We start from the raw sequence: 19966 nt of genomic DNA on the forward strand, positions 1-19966 counted from the left end.
GGGTTCGGATCGAATTTATAAAGAAGAAAATGGCAGTAGAATTTTTTCAGATAATTGCCGTGGAACGATGTGCCATGAATATTGTTCCTGCTGGGCACGGTCAGTGGCTGAACGGTCCCGTCGGGCTGACAGCCCTGTGGGACCACTGGTAGGAGAGATGCGTTGTTCCTGCGGCTCCCCAACGGAAAAGGTAGGTTTCAGCGGCCTGTGCGGAAACCTATCGTCCTCCAAAGCGCTTACTTCAGAGGGGGCCTCTCCTTCAGCATTCGCACAGTAACCCACGTTACCATACATTTTGACACTTATGCATGGAGAAAGATTTGGCATTTGTTATAGCATCCCTGCCATGTCCTTTGGACATTGCTTTCCAGGGCAGGCTCCAAATCTTTGTCCTATTTTGGCCTGCCTGAAGTTTCGTGACTTAAGCTTCGTCCCATGCTCTCGGGATACCTCCTCTACCCTACTTCCTCTGCCAAGACGATTCCGCATAGTGCAGTCACATGCAAATAAGGTGCTCTGGGAGCAGGGGGCAAGCATACCAGGTCCGGGTACTCAAGCAAACCACCAGATAACAAAGACTCGGAGCCTATCATGGGAATTAATGTCCAAAGTTCACGGCAGGGATGTCGTCATGGATGGCAAATCCTACTTCACATGTAACAGTTTTGAAATGTCTGGTGATGCGAGTTGCTACATCTGTATTGGAATAGATGCCCCTCTCAAGCCAAGAGTTACGGAGAAAAGTAGGTTACCGCGCCAGCCGCTGGTGTAGTGAACTGTACCGTGTTAGGCCATGAACCTTGGCATTTTCAGCCTGATGCAGATAGAGTTTAGCAAAACACAGCAATGGATTGGTCTCAACGAGATCTTACGACTGGTGCCAGTTTCAGTTTTTACGTGAAACTGGCACCAATGCTGTATATTTTCTTGTGTGCATGTTGCATGTTAGGCATGCATTGATGATATGTGACGTCATCAATATAACAACGTCGGTCCGCCGAGCGCGTTCCGCGGCATTGTCGGTTGCCGCCCGCCCGCCCGTTCAGGCCGTAGATCGCGGTTAAGTGCAAGGTTATGAACGACCATTGGTTGTGTTCTGTCGTGAGAAGCTGATTGGCTGGAAACATTGTCTGTCTTTTTTTTTAAGGCGCTGTGCGGCTTTTCGAAAGCTCTACTGTGGAGACGTCTATGGTACTAGCGTTAAAAAGCCCTGCCGATCTCGGTGACTCGTTGTTTGTGGATACCCGAACTGCAGCTTCGGATGTCAACGGAGAACGTTGGAGTGACACATGTCAATGATTCATCTGTGGTTTTCTGCTGCTAAGGGAAACAGCGGCTTTGAGGTAAGATTTCAAACATCGCTGGTAAAGGCTTCACACACCGCCCTCGTGCCTCAGGCTTAACATACTGGCTGGTGGACAGACGTGAGATAAAACGTTTTAAATGGTTACTTTATTGTATACAGAGCTAAGTAGGAGGTGGTAGAAGTTTTCAAAAATTGTATTTGTTTCTGTTAATACCACATTGTGTGGGTTTCACACGAACTTCCTGAATCATTTCAGGAAGTGCGAGTTTTGCACTGGAAATAATTAAGCAAAGATAATGAAGGTCGCCAACGCTTCCACCTTATTGTACGATGGCGTCACAAAACTCAAAGTGATATTGTTTTTGAGTGCTTGTAAAACCATGTTATCAGTAAATACACGACTTTAGGGAAGCATTTTTGCAAAATGCGTAGAGGTAAGGGAGGAGCAGCGCATGAAAGAAAATGGCTAAGCCGGCCTCCGAAATGCACTTAAAAGGTTTTCCCCAGATTGATCCGCTTTCTTTTCCGAGGTTGGAGCAGGGGTGTAGGTTCTCAAACTTAGGATGGGGGGGGGGGCTGAAACCCAAAGAATGATGATGAAAAAAACTGATTAATGAAAGAATGATACCTAAAATAGGAATCTACATCAATGGATAGGAGGCACAATTCCCCCTCCCCAAATGAATAGGAAACTACACGCCTCTAGGCTCGTTATGTTATACTAATTAAGTATTACTTTATTTGTAAGCTTACTATCTTGGTCTTGACCAGCATGCGATGTCTGATGGCCAGCAAATAATGCTTCAGTGCAAATGAAACGCCCGAAACGAAAACGTTCGATGGTTATGACGCATTTCAATTCAATCGTTTTCGTTTTTGCTGTTCATCGCGTTTAGAGTTATATTGCGACAATTTCTGACAGATTTGGCTCCTGGTGACAAGTGAGACGGCTCAAAATTTTGTCAATGACAGAAAAGACACTTTTCTACCTCTGCATACCGGCTGGCGTAATCCTTAACGCTTGTTCTAATTCAAAAGCGGCAACTTTATACATGGGGTGGGATGCACCCCACATTGCTTCCCAATCAAATGATGGTAGTTTGTTTTTTTTACTGAGAAACGTATTTTCGTTGCAAGGATTTTTTTTTTTGACCTTTCATCCATGGTACTACAGCAGCAAGCTGTGAGAACTGTTTGCTGCCGTGTACTAGGTTATACGAGTATGGGGGATGTCTCAGCCTTGAAGCTTAATGGAAGGTAATTAAAGTACCTACTAATTAATAGGAACATTTTGTGGCTACCTATCGCGACTCCATAAAGAGTTTTATATTCTGCTTACGTAAGCTGAACCAATATTTCAAACTAAGCCAGATTCTGATTGGGTTCTCGGAGGGCCCGCTGGATGATGGTATATGACATTTTTTTAGGGTCTTCTGACCATTGTTGGCCTGCATAACGTATGTGCTGAGCTACTCTAATAACAGCAGGATGATCAGTGGACATCTCAGCCATAAACACACTTTAGTGCTGTAACGGAGCCGTTTACCAAAACGGAGCCGTACATAACGTTACAGAACGTTACGGAGCCGTTCAGAGCCCTCCGAAAAGGCTGTCGTGAAAACACCGAAGCACCTGCTAATTGTCCTGCTTTTGTTAGAGCTGCCCATCACTATAAACGACTTACTGGCAATTAACCATAGGCCAACCATGCTTTAAATGTTTATAAAAGACAAATAAAACGTCGATATAGAAAACGGAACAACATTGAACAGGACCTTTCGCTGCCGTCGGTTCCAAGCAAGCACAAACTATTGCCCATTTTTTAAAGATCCATTTGGGCAAATGCACCAGTGTACATATGTATCACATTCATGTTTCACAAGTCTGTCGCCATACCCACCGCACCATATAGTTTAAATTCAGGGCCACTAGCTTCAAGTTCTTGTCGCCACCGATGATATTTAGACGTCGAGATGCATAAGAGCTTGACGAACAGCTGACAACACCGACCATCCGTAATTATGAGAGCCACAAGTACGGTTGGGCGCCTTTATTCACATTTAAGTACTTTACCAGCTGAAAGCCGCTATTTTGATCTGATGAACCAGCTGGTGCAGTGGCACAGTTCCCGATACATGAATATGTGCGGCACGCTGCTCGATTTTTTACAAGTAAACAGAGAAATCATTTCAGCTGAATTTACTATCTGGTGCGCTCCGGTAAAGGCCTAGCGACACAGGCACACGTGTTTGTCTAGGCATGCCAGACAGCAAAAAGAGAACTACACTCACTTAACTAACGTACTACCTGCTTAGTAGGAAATACTACCAATAATCATCTTACATTTAACGCGATGGAGGCGACTTAGACACCAAGTTTGGCTAAGTGCTTCGGAAAAGTAGCGTATCACAAACGGGAATCCTAACAATTCTCTTGCGCCCGTCAGGAGTCAGTTCACACAACGAGCTATAGTACGACGTGCATCCGCTCACACTGGGGTTGTCAGGCGACCACTCCCAGCAGGTACTCCCTCATCATCCAACTAGCCACACACATGCACGCAAGCTGGGCAGGACAGAATAGCTGTAACAAACACCTGCAATGTTCTTGAATCTCACGCATACGAAAACAAGCCATACCTAGCCGATGACATCCTCTATATGCGCTCAGCCTGCATGAACTAAACGCACGATCGCCACAAGCCATGCGGGCTCGAGATGCAAGCAAATAAGCCAAACGAGCCGTGCCAAAGCATCGGCTGTCGCCCGGCCGCCACCGCACGCGTGCCTGGTTGCCCAGCGCTGCCTCCTAAGCGGCCGGGTACGCGGCTGGACGCTGCTGTCGGCCGGAGCGAGTCCCCTGGATGAGTCCGGGTGCTGTCCAGTGGCACGAGCGAGCCCCTGGATGGGTCCGGGTGCTGTTCAGTGGCACGAGCGAGCCCCTGGATGGGTCCGGGTGTTGTTCAGTGGCACGAGCGAGCCCCTGGATGGGTCCTGGTGCTGTTCAGTGGCACGAGCAGCGGCCGATGCTGAGCAGGGCCCGCTCGTGGCCGTCCTGCGTGCGGTAGAAGTGCTGCTTGCTGTCTGACGCCACGCAGCCGAGGCTTTGGAACTGCAGCGACATCAGGCAGCTGGATGGGTCTGAGGGGTCGCTGAAACAAGCAGAGTGATGTTAGTGGGCCTACTATTGCTTACGGGCGAGCGCAATAAAGGCTGGCTATGTTGGGAATGAGCAAAACAGCTCGTAGCCAAGGCGTACAGCTGCTCGGCCAATTATTTTGTTCGGATTGCTAGCATGGCTCCTCTCCATGATTTAGGTGATACCGCACATTTCTGCATCTTCCAACTGACAATGACGATCTGAATGTGTACGTAGCCGGCTATGACCGCATGACTGTCGGCATTGTAGAGCAGCACTGTTGATATCTAGGCTTGCAGTCGACGGCGTCACGCAGACAACGACTACTTCATGCTTGCAATCTTGACATGTCGACGGCAACGTCCCAGATGGAGAGTGTTTCTCGGCCGACGACGGCCGACGGCAACGTCCGAGTGTTTCTCGGCCGAACTGACGCCCAAACCGGTGTCCTGCTGCAGACTCCACCCATGGCCTCCCAAAATTGAGCCGTCACGCTGGCGCCACCCAGGCGCCGTGTGAAGCGCGCACAAGGGACTCGTCGGACGGCGGGGCGCCGACCACCACCAAAAAAGGTCACCTCAGGTCACTGATGCAGCGGTGAGTCAGCGCGAGAAGCGCCGGCCTTCCCTCCGAACATGGCTGCGGCAGAGGAGCCCTAATTGCTGATGGCGGCCGGCTGTGGGGCCGCGCCGGCGCTGGCGTTGCTACCACTGGGGACGCGGCGGGATTTCCGAGCCGCGCCGCCTTTAAAGGTCTGCCGTCACCGGGGATTACGGCGTCCCCAGAGGTCGGCTGCAGCCGGCCTGCGCGCAGCAACATTCCTCGCCTTCTTGGGGATGGTGCGCGAGGTGGACTGTTGGACGGGAATCGTAAATATCGGGCTAGAAACCGGAGAGCAGATCTTATTGCTCACGGTAGCGTGCACGCCAAAAGAGGCGTTGGATTAGCGTGAGGCTATGTGCACCATTTCTTTCTCTTCAGAACTCGATGTGTAGCTTCCCAAGCTCATGCAGCATAGTAGCGGGCTGGGGAAACTCCAGTGCAGTAATTTGCGCCCGTCTATGGGCTGCCGTTGACTGCATGCTACTTTTCCCAGATCTTGAAGTGGCGATGACCCCGAATATTGCTCGTAGCTGCCATGTCCATGTTTGTATGTATTGCATGGCGATTGTTCTCGCTATTACACATTATACGCAATGTGCATGCTTGCAAAGCTGTACGATAAAGATCTGGGCCGTTATGTATCCTACGAGAATGCGCAATCTGGGCACGAACAAGGTGCCTCGTGACGAATAAAGATACCTGGAAGAATGCATAAGCCGTGAAGCAATTACCATAATCAACGCAATATTAGATCAATTTCATGTAACACTTCATCGGCTGGGACAGTTCGGATAACAAAATAGCAAGCTTATACAGCTAACAATCCATTTATCCATAGCTCAGAACTGGTGTAGTTTGATATGTTCGGCGAGGTATGGCATGTATGACGTATGTTGAGCGAGGTATGTCGAGGTACATTTGTTCGTACCCCATAAACAGGAAGCGTCTCACAACCACCCCGGTGTTCCTTTTAAATCATGTATTGTACCCAGAGGTTCTCATTTGAATTTGCACTCCTTTGTCTTAGAAATAAATTAATCGTATTGAGCTTAACGACAATAAAGGATTTCTCCTGCAATCCACGACAATACACAAAAACCTTGGTAGCGCGACAACAATTTAAAATAAACATTTATTTGCTGCAACTTAGATGCTTTACCATGAGGCCATTTCAATTTTACGTAGATTTTGCATAAAGAGGCTATTTCATAAAAACTTTACCCTTCAATGACACTCGACTGCAAAGCTGTGATCGCATCAAAAGAACGCAAAGCCAGGCTGTTCATTCCAAGACAAAGTTGTTAATGCCCACAAAATCTATACGGTCACAAGTTAAGGAAAATGTTCCATGCAAACGTTTCAAATGCTTCAAACTTGAAGAAAGTAAGACAAGTGCCAGCTGTGATGAAATAAGCTCATATTATTGGTGTGCTTTAAAGTGCAAAAAACTGCACTATACCTTGTATTTTCACCGTTAAGAAAATATGTTTACTAATACCTCAATGTTTGATTACGTCACGCAACGTTTGCATAACATCGGAGCCGTTGCCACACTAGCCGTGTCAGAACCGCCACTGTAGTGGACGGGCTGCCATAGTTGCAGCACTTCAACTTTCCGAGGGGTGGCTTGTTGATTTGAGCGCATTTGCTGAACTCCAGTATCTTTAGGTACGCGTGTTTGGCCCTTCCTCGTTGTGTTTTGGTACATTTGTCTTCGATTTTATGCTTTTTACTGGTGTTGTCACACCCGGTTATAACATTTTTATTATATTCCTTGATTTCAAGTATCATTTCTGTCATAACGAGCGCCGCCGCCTGTCTTCCTGTATTGTTTGTCTCAAGTAGTGGCTTGCGTTAAAAAAACATCAGGTTTCTTTCCAAGCATCCACACGTCGCAATCCTAACACCTCGATTTCATGATCCATGTACGTCAAAGTTCAGCCAGACACCACGCGGTGATATTCAAACTTCAGTGAAGTTTCCAAAAGAGCTTTGGGTGGCTGAGCCGCATGACAGTACAGCATCGCGAAATGTTTCCTTTCTAGAAACCGTTACTAGGCGACAGGCTTGAGCGCGCCAGGTTTAAGTGACATCACAGTGTTTAGTACTAAGACGACAACGCATCGAGAAATGGGCCAACAGGTAATAGAGGTACATGGGGTACCTGAAAACCTTCATTGTACTTTGCTTAAGAAATTACGTTCATGCGTAAAATATGTTTCAACGGAACGAACACGTTCTTTCTCCCACTTGAGGTTCGTCTGTGCCAGCAGTTCCCGTCCGATCCTCAACCCGCGATTAGCGTCTTTTTCGCTGCTCCCTCATTCCGCATCGCCAGCATTTACACCATTTGCAGCCCAACAGATATCGATGCACCGCTGCCAGAAAAGGCGCACTATTTCGCAATGTCTCGCGCTAGCACCCAATATTAGTACGCCCAGCCACCTTGGGAGCGATGACTAGCACGCCATTTCCATGAGCGGTATGACAGGCCGCCCACGGGCCCGTCGCCTGACTGATGTTTCCGGCCGCCGTCACAGAGCAGTGCCGCGCTGACGCGCGACTGCCTGTCGGCCGCTCCTGGGTTCACCGGGGTCACCGCTCATTACATCTGCTCACAAATTAAACGGCCGCAGCTGCGGCTGAAACACGGCTATTTATTAGCCAGCAAAACGGCACCGATCACCGCCCGGCCACTCCCCGCGCCTCGTGGGCTCCCTCGGCATGTCGAATGGTAATGAATCGGCTCCTCCGATGCTCGACAGGCCTCATAACCAGCCGGAAACGCGGCAGCGGCGGCGGCCACCATCCTAGCCGCCCAGCCCACCAGACCATCACCGAGCGCAGAACAGCGCCGGAGACTGCGACGCGGCACAAGGCAACCCCGGAGACTGCATGCCTGCAGCAGCGGCAGCCAACAACGCGAGGGTTTCCGCGCGTTAGGCAAATCCGGAATATGGGGTCCCTGTGCGGATTTACAATCGGTGCAAAGAACTTCAGGTGCGTTTGTATCTGGCACACCGATATCCCATCTATTTCATCCCATTGAGCTGTAGGCTGTGGCACTGCAGGATATGACTTTAAAGAGTAGCTGAAAGGGTTTCAGCAAGCGAGTCTGCGCAACGGCGTTTGATTAGACCGGCGCCACAGTCACACCGATGACAAGCCAGTCGGCGCCATCTCCCTGGCGCCGGTGAAGGCGAATGCATATGCGGAGAGGGTCTCGTGCTGTTCGCCTGGCGTCTGGGCTGGTGGCCCGATCCCGGACTGAGATAGGGGATAGCCTCACCTCCAGACGCAGTCGCGACCCATTTGGTCCGGCGTGCAGGCTCCCACGCACTGGCCGACGTCGACCTCCTGCAACAGGAGGCAGAGGAGCCCGCTGTTGACTCGTCCTGGCGGCGCCCTGGCGCGGGCCGCGGCGCCACCTCGCTCACAGGCGGCGTCGGCACGGCGCGATGCGACGCATTGTTCGTCGGGCGGCTGCTGTGCCGGTGCTATCGTTCAGACGATCGGGCGGCGCGTGCAACAGGCGCGTATGTTGATGGGGAGCAAACGCAGGCCGCGCGTCGTGTGTGGCAATGTCTGGGACATAAGTTACGGGCTGTTGAGCGTTTTTTTTTTCTTCAAGAGATTCAGGTGTCCGGGACAGCCAGATCGCAGTCATTTTGGTGATCAACTGGACTGTGGGCCGAGGAAATCATGTGGCACCAGTCCGCGGCACATTTGTGCTCGCCTTCGCTGCGCATCGTAATCTTCACGCAAAGTACAATACTTAGGTGCTCACTGGCTTTAAGCCAGTGCTTGGAATGTACCTTGATTCTGGGAGCAGCTGTGGAATCAGTATAGTCGTACACTTGCTCCATCAACGACATCCGGTAACATCCGTGAGTACAGATGCACTCCTCAATGGCGGATACAACTTCCGCGCCTGAAAACATCATTGTATTGTATTATGCATCAGAATGAAACCTTGTAAGCCTTAAAGTGTTAAAACGAAGCCTGATCACTTTTATGCAGAAGCGTAGCTGTGCAGGTCCGTCTGTAAAACAGCGTGACTGACTCGGGCTCAAAGCGAGCGGTATCAAATCCCTTACCAAGAACTTTCTTGATCTGTCATTTGAAATTGTAATGTTCTCGGACGTGCTCAATCAGAGCTCTAGCTTACGGTTGTCACAAAACATTTGGAGACAGGTGGTCTGGTATAATAGCAGACCGCTCCCATCTTACTGAACTTTGTTACATGAACAAACTATTTCAAATTTGTTCTGCAATGTTTTCGCACTTTTCTCGAAAATGTATTAATTTTTACTTGATATGCGAGAAAAGTTGGGAATATTAAGATGCTGTGTGAAATTCCTTTCGGGCCTTTGGTGACAAAAAACATGCTGTCTGGCAAATATTTAATGCAGCGCACGTTTACTGCTGGGCGTTCGCGGCTACACAGATCTCAAAGAAATATCACACAAAACCGCTGGTAAAACATTTTGTTTTTTGCTAAGACTGCTTCTTGCCAATTTATTCATGACGGACAGCAATGATGCGAGCGAGCTACTTTGCCGTACAGTCTTGGATTAGACATATCGTTTAAGCCCGCAAAGGATATGGGCCGCTACCAAACACTTAGTTGTATGAAACAGCCACTTGAAAGCTGAGACTCAGATGTTTTCCTGCAAATAATTCAAGGCGCATTATTACCTTTAGATGTTATTACACTGGCGAGGTCACATCTTGCCTTGCTGTAAGTAAATTAATTCCCACAACAATAATATCACAATATCAATAATCACAGTACATTCTGATGTGCAAGTAATGAAAAAGTTGGCGCCAGAGAAATATGAAATACGATAAAACCAAGGCGTTAAAGCTAAAGTGGAAGTGCCATGAAGTGACCACAACGAGGCACAAAGTGACTTCCAAAACATCTCAGGCGCAGGATTCCTCTCACCATTTGGCCCATCGATTGACACTGTTTTGTTCCGCAAAGGTTGACAGCTGTCATCTGAAAGAAAGAAGCAGTGAGGCGCGTACATTTCGGTGGCTTACATTCAACGCATTTTCAGCCATTTGTCCCACAGTTTATGCTGCTATTTAAGCACTGCAGTTGCTCAAGGGTTTGCGCTTGCTACATCGCGTTCTTATTTTTGTCGTTCCAAGAGCGGGTAAAACATCCTGAATTCCAAACGCGGTTCTAAACCTCGCGGGCAAACCCAGGCACAATTATGCCACCTTTGTACTTTTCTTCGCCCGTAATAGTACAGACTTAAAGGCTACAATGTCGGTGATACTATGTGACGCCCGTTTGCCAATTCGTCCGCGCTTAGCCCAAAACTTTACTGATAGTGATAAAGTGACGAGGGCTGATACACTGGTAAAGTGAAGTGGACACTACTAACAGAAGTCAACATGCCCAACGAATGGGGAGGGCATATCGTGGCGTTGTCAACATTCAGCTAGTGTGCAGGTGCCCGATCCCTTTTACATCGGGCCACTGAATACTGCTGCACAAGAAGATTTCACCCAAACGCTCAAAGCGTGGGATGATAATGAGATAGAAACAAAAAGAGAGCATGAGATAGAAGCAACTATTAAGTTACACACCTTCGCAATCAGATATTTTAATTTTCGGCTCTATATGCAAATCCAGGTATCAGCAGCACGAGTGTCCATAAAACGCCTCGATGGCCAGTATTGGCTGGCCATGACCTGGCTTTAGTCTCATAATTTGCGGTTTGCATATGACTGCGTGCACTGACTTTATCATGACAGCTGCTACGAACACACGGGAAAAACCTCTACGAATCGTGACCAAAGGTAATGAGACTTATTACCAGGCCTGCCAGGTGAACGAAAAGACCAATTGGCCAAAATTTGTGCGGTTTTGAAAGAAGGCATGAGTAGATAGCCATATTTTTATCAAGGAATGTTGGTAAACAACATTCGCCTGGCTGGCCTGCGAGAGTCGTCTTTTCCTGGCCGATAATTATTTTGTTTAACATGCCGGCTGGCTTTCTCATTAACAAATTATCCAATCTGGCACCATTAGACCCACAGGGTCCTTGACTCAACACATGCAGAACGAGTACGAAGCCTTGCAATACAATTATCCGACTCCGATTAGTTAATCGAGGGGATCAGACATTCCTTTGCCCGGCCCCCGAACACTGTAAGTGGCATGAGATGTTCTCTGCGGCGACCCCGGCAGAGCTATCAGCCACCCGACGTGATCGGCATCGCCACTGCGTCAGCCCCGCAACGCTCAGCCGAGGCGCGGGCCGGCGGCGCCGATGGGTGACGTCACGCAGCAGAGACGGTGAGCGATGGCGCCTCGTTTCCGGCGGCGGCCGGCCCATAAGCGGGGCCGCAGATCCGGGACGCGCGTCACTCACCGACGCCGGGGCAGTGGCCGGCGCACCCGCCCACGTCCAGCGTGCGCTCGTGAGGCGTGCCCGGGTGGAAGGTGACCAGGCGGCGGCGGCGGCGGCAGCCGGCCGGCCGGCGCACGCAGCCGCACCGGCGCGTCACCTCGCTGGTCACGGCGCCTTCCAGTGTATAGTGCCGCTGCATGGCCGTCTCCAATGGCTGGCAGTGGCTGGCCAGCCGGCACGAGGACTGACGCTGCTGAAGCCGCCGGTACAGCTGCGGCAAGACACAGGCGGGCGTGAAGCATGACTGACGGCAGCTGGTGGGGGCTGTCATTCTGATGTTGCCCACCTACGGGCACAGCCTGCCGCGCTGCGTCTGGTAGCCACATTGCCTATTTGTGTGTGTTTTTTGGCAGGGCTACAGCTCACCTCATAGTGAAAGCATTCGACGGCTGAACAGCATTGTGAGCATGTGAAGCCATTTAGGGAGTGTCGTGACATCACCAGCCCGGCACGGGTTGGTACGGACAGCACAGTCGGCGGCCGGCCATCGTGGGCTGGCGTCACAGTCGTTCGGCTGTCACCTTACCGGCGTTCCTGGCACCGCCCGTCACCCACCTGGATGGGATCAGTGTCGCTGTGCTCCTCCAAAAGCTGGAGGAACTCTTTCCTGGAAAGGCCCCCGATGTGGTGGCAGTGCCGCCGGCACTTGCCGACATCGACCACCAGGTCTTCGCCCGACGCGTCTGCAACGGCAAACAACGTCCGCGCTGTGACGGCTTCCTGCGCGAACAGCATACACGGTTTTGGAAGTGCTGAAGGCTTAGAACTTCTCCAATCAGCTACTTTCAGCCATAGATATTCGAGTCGAACATGCAGCTATTGGCAGATCGCGGGGCGGAGGACAGGAGAAGGTAGTTCCTTATTTTAGTTCAGGAGGCAAATGTTCATTTTGTGGATAAAGCTTGAGGTCAATTGCCCTGTGTTTTACAGCCCAGGAAACACAAGGCTGATGACATCAATATAAATTATGACGGCATAGGTCATGCCAGGCTACACGATTTTGGACAAGAAGTGAGAGGTTGTCAACCCCACCCGACAAGCTAGTCCGAATGCGAAAAGCTCATTTGAGAATTCATAGGTGGCTGGCTTAAGTACATAAGTAGAGTTCATCGGACAAGACAAGCATGGGTCGCAGCACCCTGATGCTAGGAATAGGTTAACTTGTCACAATAGCCACCATAAAAGTTTGTGCAATAGTATGTGCGTATATATATATATATATATATATATATATATATATACTAGAATGGCGGCAGAAAACAATAAAAACGTATTCATAACCACCTTTTAACCATGACCGATGATGACTTAAGACACAAAAACACGCATAAAATCCCGTTGAGATGTCTCAAATGTGCAATAGTTTTAGTCCCGCTTTGAATGCATGGTAAATGAAGCCGTACAGAATCGAAATAACATTGCAGGTAAAGCTGAAATTGTCCGATGTTCAGGAAAATCATCCGTGACTTTGCTTAGTAGAATAACTTATTTTTATAGCAGCATAAACGTTTCATTAATCGCGAGACAATATTGGCATCAACTTCCAGGTCTTTTTGGCAAGGCTTTATCTTTCTTAGTTTGAAAAGGGCAAGGACTCACATCAGCCCTTCTATCTGTCCGAGTTATTAGAAACGGTACACCAGGATGAGGGAAAAGGGGAGTGTTTCACAGTTGAAGATATTGATATAAGTATAATAATGATAAAAAGTTCACTTGTAGTTCTTGGTGTGCTTTTAAGTGCAAATATTGCTCTCAATCACACAACTTCAACATTTGACAGATCTGCTCCTCTCTAGGTCGTCGCTTAATAACGTCATGGAAAGGTTTTTATGAAGTCAGAGTCGCTGCCAGATTGATTGTGCAAGAATTGCCACTGCAGTGGACGGCGGACTTATTCGTGACACTTTGTCACATGATGGGGTTGGTGTTTTAATGAGTAAGCTTATCGGTATGTGCATTCGTTTTGGTGCTTTCCCGTGGCGTTCTTGGTTTTTGTTCTGCAACAATGTGATTTTCACTTTTTGTTGCATTCTCAGCTACCGCGCTTTTCTAGACCTCTGGAAAAGACAACTTTGTGTAATTTCACAACATAAAAGCCCGCGGTCACGTGGGCATTGATCTGCACCCGGCAGAGATGGGTGTCACCCCAAACGGTATTTCTGAGGCCACGGAAAATGACGAACGCAACACCTTAAAGTTTCGGTAGCCTTTTCCCACTGGTATTCGCAGTAGTAAGCTGTGAAATGGCCTAACCACGCGCCCACCATGGCTAGTTCTACCACATACGCAAGTGTTCAAGATGCTGACAAAAAACTGCATGATAAAACAGACATGCAAAAACCGAATTTGGCTAATTGTCAAGAAACGCCTTTGGTCGTCACCACACCAACCACATCTTTCTCGATCCGTGCATAAACAGCCACGTCGCCGAAACAACAAATGCAAAGTGATATAATAACTGTATTTTCACAATTGCTTGTGCCGCCTTTGACGAGTCAATCCTTTATGTGACTTAAGAAAGTGGATGTCAAGTAACAACTATCCTAATTGGCCGTATTCCACGAATCTGATCTGTGGTACGTTTCCGACACAAGGGAATGCTTTTGTTTGACGATAAGTAAACTTTCACAATCATCGGTCCCCATGTTTAAAAGAGCGTAATAGGATTAAAGAGAACTCAAGCGTTCGCATTTTTAAAGATTTTGTGAACGAAATCAGCGTAGTGTTTCGCTGAGTGAAATCACCAGTCGATTTTAATTGTACTTTACATTCCTCTGATCGGATTTTTAGACTCCAAGATAGGTAGTGGTTTATATATAATAGTGGTTTTGGTTACACACCAAGTGGTTTTGGATTAAGTGGTTTATTTTGGTTATGCATTCGGCCACACAACCATCATTACCAAAATGACTACCATGCATTACATGCAACCTTGACGTTCTTCGCGGCCAAGGTCAGGTCAAGTCAGATCAGAAACTTGAGAAGTGCGGGTTCTTTTAATTTCGATATTGGTTTATCACTTGGTCTACCACAATCATTCGATTACCTAAATAAGCTTATTCTAAGACCTATAGAACGCATACATAGATGCGTCAGCCAAGCTCTCGCTCAGTCAAGATTAGGAAAAACTGGCAGACCAATCCACCTTGGGAAAGCAGGTGACGACTTCTTACATGAATGTTGCAGAAAAATGGACGACGCGTATTGCTCGTGCGCAAAGAACACGAGCAGCAGTAGCAGCGGGGACTGACGTGAGCATGATTAGATGCAGTGAGCAGAACAAATGTTATAGCAGTAGTAGCGTGGTGGCATGTCAGTGTGCTCGTCCTGGCGTGGCGACGGCACCCAGACATCGTCATCGGTATTCAAAAATGTGAAGCTAGTGAATGTTCACAACTTACTTCTTTGAAAGACCAACATAAATCACATGGTGGTGTACAGATAGAATAAGCATTAAAGAAGGGTTTGGACATGCACTTTCTAGGACCTTTTCTTATTTGGGTACGTTTGGTTCTGACGTCGCACTGCCTCTACTGCAACCACGGTCTATACTTTTCAGACGCTGAATGCATCGTAACTCAAGTCCAGGAGTCTGAGGGTCCCAGTGGTAACCGAAACATGTGGTACGAATAAATGCGATACGAAGACTTGCGTACTCGAATTCCTGCGAATACGAAGATCTGCGGGAATAAAGTTTTGCGGATGAAAATATTTGTGTGCAAAAGTTTGCGTACATGAAGCTTTCCGAATGCATTTTTTGGGTACGCAACTTCGCCGATGCGAATATTTGCGTACAAATATTTGGGATATTTTGGCGAGAATTTACAATGCAAATATTTGTTTACGCAGGCTTGCCTACAAAGGTTTCAATATGAATATCTGAGAACAGAAGTTCCAGTACGAAGATCTGCATACAAAGCAATGCGGTATGAATATGTAAATGTGATGAGGGTTTAATGCACGTTTACGTACAAAGAAATGTCTCACAAATAAATGCGGTACGAAGCTTTTCTCAGTAATGTCTTAAGACATATCGGCCCATTTCAGACAGGTGAATGCGTTGGAAACTTTTAAAAACAAGCTTCAAAGCGTTTCCAGAGATTTCAGCGAATGCGAAGCACTTTGACAGAGAAATGATTGTTTGCCGCAATTTCATTGAAATCCGATGCTACGCCAGGTGCTTTCAACTGAGGTTGAGAAAATGGATTATTTAAAGACATGTTTACTTTATCCATACCTTTAGTTAACTCAACGTCCAGGAGAATGCCGGGTTTGGCAATCATTCACGTGGATCCATCCTGGGCGTTGGATAGTGACTGCGCCATTGATGTTTATATACGTGTGGAGTGGAGCGAGGCAGGCTTTGAGGAGCATTTAATTCGAGATTGATTTATCGTGGAGGTACGCAAATTCTGTACGCACTGCATGCCTATCAACAGGGACGCGACCAGGATATGTGAGTTCGTTTTGTCGCTCTACCTCAGACATGCTAACGAACTTTTTATTAAAGATTCGTTAAGAAGAGCTCTGCCATCGTGCATGGCCGCAAAGCATGCTCTTGCTTAAAGCCACTCAACCGCAGTAGCCAAGAATCGCTGATAAAAGTTGTGTACATTGAAAATAAAACATGAAAACTTTTTACAAAGCTTTTTAAAAATATTTTGCACTGTAATCCGCTGTGAAAAGGGCGGTCAGTTGTATTTACAATGAAAAAACGCACTGAAAAGCTTTTAAGAAGCCTTTTTAAATGCTTCTTTCAATTTTAGGTAGACACTTGATACGCTGACATGGGAAACGTTCTTTTCATGCAATTCTTTAAATATGCAATAAGTAAGCTACGTGCATCCAGCTAAAAAATAGTTGTATTAGGTGAGATTCTTCAAAAACATTTCTTCAGACCATGCCTATTTCACCCAAATTCTAGGAAAATACTAGGCCTGACAATCAGCAAAGTCGATTGCATGAGGGCGTTGGATGGTTGCCGCGTCATCATTGTTTATATCGGTGCTGTGCACAGAAAGACGGGCTTTGAGGATCCTTTCACTCAAGGATCAATCATTTCGGATCATTTATCTCGGATTGGATCGTGTTAGGGTATGCCAGCCTCGTAAGCTCTGTATGTACTAGAGGCAAGTTCTGGAAGCACTGTAAGTAAGCTCTGTAAGTGTTGCATACCTATGAACAGGGGCACTGCAATGATACAGGGGTGTACTTTGTCGCGTCCCCATCAGAGATGCCACTAAATGTATTTAAAAAGCTCTGAAAAAGTTTGGTAGGAAGAGATCTGGCATCACACCAATCCATAAAAGTCTTATCTTCCTCAAAGCCGGCTAACTGTAATTATATCAAACCAAGCGTAGTTATAAATGTGTTTTTAAATCTCCTCAGGCCATTTCTAGCCGAAAATCGTTGATAAAAGGTGTGTGGTTGGAAAAACACGCTGAAAGCTTTCGATAAAAAACACCGCAGTCCGTCGTGAAAACGGCATTGTGAATCATTTGATGGAATCCATTACAATTCTGCATAGCGACCAGAATACAAAAAAACGAGTATTTCATATGATAAGACTGTTTTACCGGGATTGATCAAGGTGTTAAATATGTGACTTTTGATATAAATGTAGCTTTAACACTTTTGCTCTATAAGTACCATGTTGGCTTGAATACACATGCATTCAATGGGTCAAACCAGATAATATGTATACGTACGGCGCTTAATACTGTGGTCCATGAACTTTACCATTCCGGGTTGTCCATGCTTCTGACAGAAGGCTGCTTTCACAAGGTCATGACATCACTGTTTCATCTCTGCTTCTTCTTTCAAAAGCCGTGAGCAGCCACTGCTATACCTGATTTGGAAATTATCGGAAATTAAATGATAAATCAGGGTAGTCGACAATTGCATGGAATTGTGTGCGTTGCCGAACAGAAACAGGCATTGCAGTGACGGTCGGCTCTATCGTACATGCTGACGTTTGGTCTCCACCGAGCTTTTGAAGAGACATTTTACTGTGGGTTTTGGAAAGCACATGTCCAGAATCGCACGTTAAATATGGAATGTTTCTTTGTTATGCGTTTGATATATTTACTAGCATTTACCAGGCGCTTTCGCCTGAAAAGATGGAAAAAGAAATGAAAAATCCATGCAGAGCTAGAAGACTTTGGCAAAAGTGCGTAACCTTAAAGTAACGTGCTGAAATCTAGTGAGCTAGTGTCCATGCCGGTTCTATTTACCACGACACACTGCTAAAATGCCGCCATGTTCCCCACTATATTACCAACTCGTGCTTGGCGAAACGTAAAATATTACGTACTATCTCTCCGGACATGGCTAACTCGCGGCAATTCGACCCTCCCCCTCAATGCCTTTTCCAGCATCACTTCTGACCTTTCATCGCATAGCCGCACCAAACTTGGCATGTATATAGGCAACTGAATTGTGAATCTTGTGGTGCACAAAATGAGATGCATTGAGTCAAGTCGTAAAGTTGCTGAAACATAGCTGGTCAAAGTCGGTCAGCAAGGGTCATTTCTTGTTAATCGTTCGATATGATGCGACGATGTGCTGCACAGGGTCATACGTCTCTGAGATAATTTCTTAGACAATAAGCAGCTTAAATTTAGAATAGCAATTAATTTCATTGAGCCTGGGTTAGGTATGGGGGTTAGAAGGAGGTCAAACCCGAACTGCTTTTCCGCTGGAGAACATGCTTAATGGGGCAGTTCTTTTTGTGCTCATTTTCAAGTTCTAAATTACCGGAATGTCGACAGGCATTATATTTGAACCACTTCTGTGTCAGAAGATGTTACCAAGTGAGAATAACCCTCACCAACTTTTGTTTTTAGGAACATAGCACCTTAATGTTATTCTTCATGCTAACCTCAATTCAAAAACCAAAGAAATCTCGCAGATTTTTAGTCACCGTAACCTTATATGACCTAATAAGGCTATCGACCCAAACTGAATACCAGTGACCTTTTACTTAAAGCGAACGTTCCACATTTGATAATAGCGAAGCAGGCATCAGATATGATGAAATAGGCTCACTTATACCCGTTAGCATACTTTTAAGTGGAGAACACTGCACAAGACAACACAGATTCTTTGCTTACTTAATAAACTCCTCAATACTGCTTTCTTTGATTACGTTATAGTAACAACACTTGTTGACAGTCAATTGACGGCTGCTTTATCTGGAAATCGTGCTCAAGAACGCCTGATATGAACGATTCGACACTTACATCTTACTTGGCCTTGGTCCTACAAGTTCAATGGAATGGCGAGATTTGAATGGCGTATTAGTTGGTCAGAAACTGGGGGAGTTTAGGTGTTCAGAAGGGAAGGGCTGTGAATTGCACCGACTGATCCTAGAGAAGGCTATTTCAGTTCAAAACCCAATAAATTCAGTTAAATTCAGTTGAATAAATAAATAACATAATATTACTATATATAAACTATGAATATAATAAATAGTATAAACAATAACAAAGCTAAATAAATTGAATTCAGTTATTAAGTATAAGATAAATAAATGTGGGGTTTTAATACAGTCCCTTTAAGACAGGTATCTAGGTCGGAGGCAATTGCATGAGGAGGTATGGAGGCACTTTGGACACCAATGCGGAGTTTGGGCTTATCTGACACGAACTTCAAGAACTAAGGATCCCAAAACTTGATACAAGTGAGTTAACACACACGATGACTGGCACGATTGGTACGATGATTCGCAATAAGGTTGGCATGCACGCCATTGGGGCCACACACAGGGAGCAGATGATAGTGATATCTGGATCCACCCTAGGCCGCTGCTCGCGGATGCATATCCTAGTGAAAGGGCCAACGGGGCGCAGATCTTCGCAAGTCATGTACTTCAAGGGTGGAGGTATGGATCTCAGATAATTTTCAATAACGTTGTTTGTCAGTGTAAGTATTATAAATCGCATATCGAGCTAGCACTCACCCATCTTTGTTACTTCAAATATAGACTGCCCTGCCTCCCGAGTCCTGAATGTCAGCCGTGCATTCTTGCTAATAAGTTTATGGTGAGTTCCTACCACAAACATAATGTTCAAAATGGATGCTGCACTAATAAGGTGTTATGTTTCGCTGTGGGATTAATTTGGGCATTTCAATAGAGTTTGGAACAGTCTTAGTATGTGGGAATGATATATCTGTCATTTAGACGTGAAACTCGGAGGTTTCACCGTTCCATAATTTCTCTTCTGCAGCATAAATTACTTTCTGGTGACTCAAATTGCTCATCATATGTGTCCTTAGTGCAGAGAAGTGATTATTTATCATTGCAGACTTGTCGAACTTTTCCCTTCCGGACCAACTGCTTTTATAACATTACCTGAGGTAAGTCCAGATCACATAATGTTTGACATCAATGTGAGTCGATTCTGGTCTGATTGCAATCCAGCATACTAATAGACATCAGTCAACAACCGCATGAGAACTAAATATGATATGATATAGCCTTTAACTGCAA

General features: G+C 46.6%; 1 protein-coding gene across 1 annotated transcript in view; it reads right to left on the bottom strand.

The window, feature by feature from the left end:
- Positions 1-3011: 3011 nt before the first annotated feature.
- Positions 3012-19966, bottom strand: part of LOC119101589 (uncharacterized) — an 86545-nt gene continuing 69590 nt past the window's right edge. Inside the window, exons 3-8 of the mRNA XM_037224941.1 lie at positions 12031-12158; positions 11437-11686; positions 9996-10049; positions 8863-8978; positions 8337-8404; positions 3012-4457 (exon numbers count right to left, since the gene is read on the bottom strand). Of these exons, the coding sequence (XP_037080836.1) occupies positions 4310-4457; positions 8337-8404; positions 8863-8978; positions 9996-10049; positions 11437-11686; positions 12031-12158 (764 nt within the window). The 3' untranslated portion in view covers positions 3012-4309. The remainder of the gene's footprint in view (positions 4458-8336; positions 8405-8862; positions 8979-9995; positions 10050-11436; positions 11687-12030; positions 12159-19966) is intronic.

This window comes from Pollicipes pollicipes, unplaced genomic scaffold (assembly GCF_011947565.3).
Source record: "Pollicipes pollicipes isolate AB1234 unplaced genomic scaffold, Ppol_2.1 Scaffold_2555;HRSCAF=2994_pilon_pilon_pilon, whole genome shotgun sequence".
In the NCBI taxonomy this organism is placed as follows: Eukaryota; Metazoa; Arthropoda; class Thecostraca; order Pollicipedomorpha; family Pollicipedidae; genus Pollicipes; species Pollicipes pollicipes.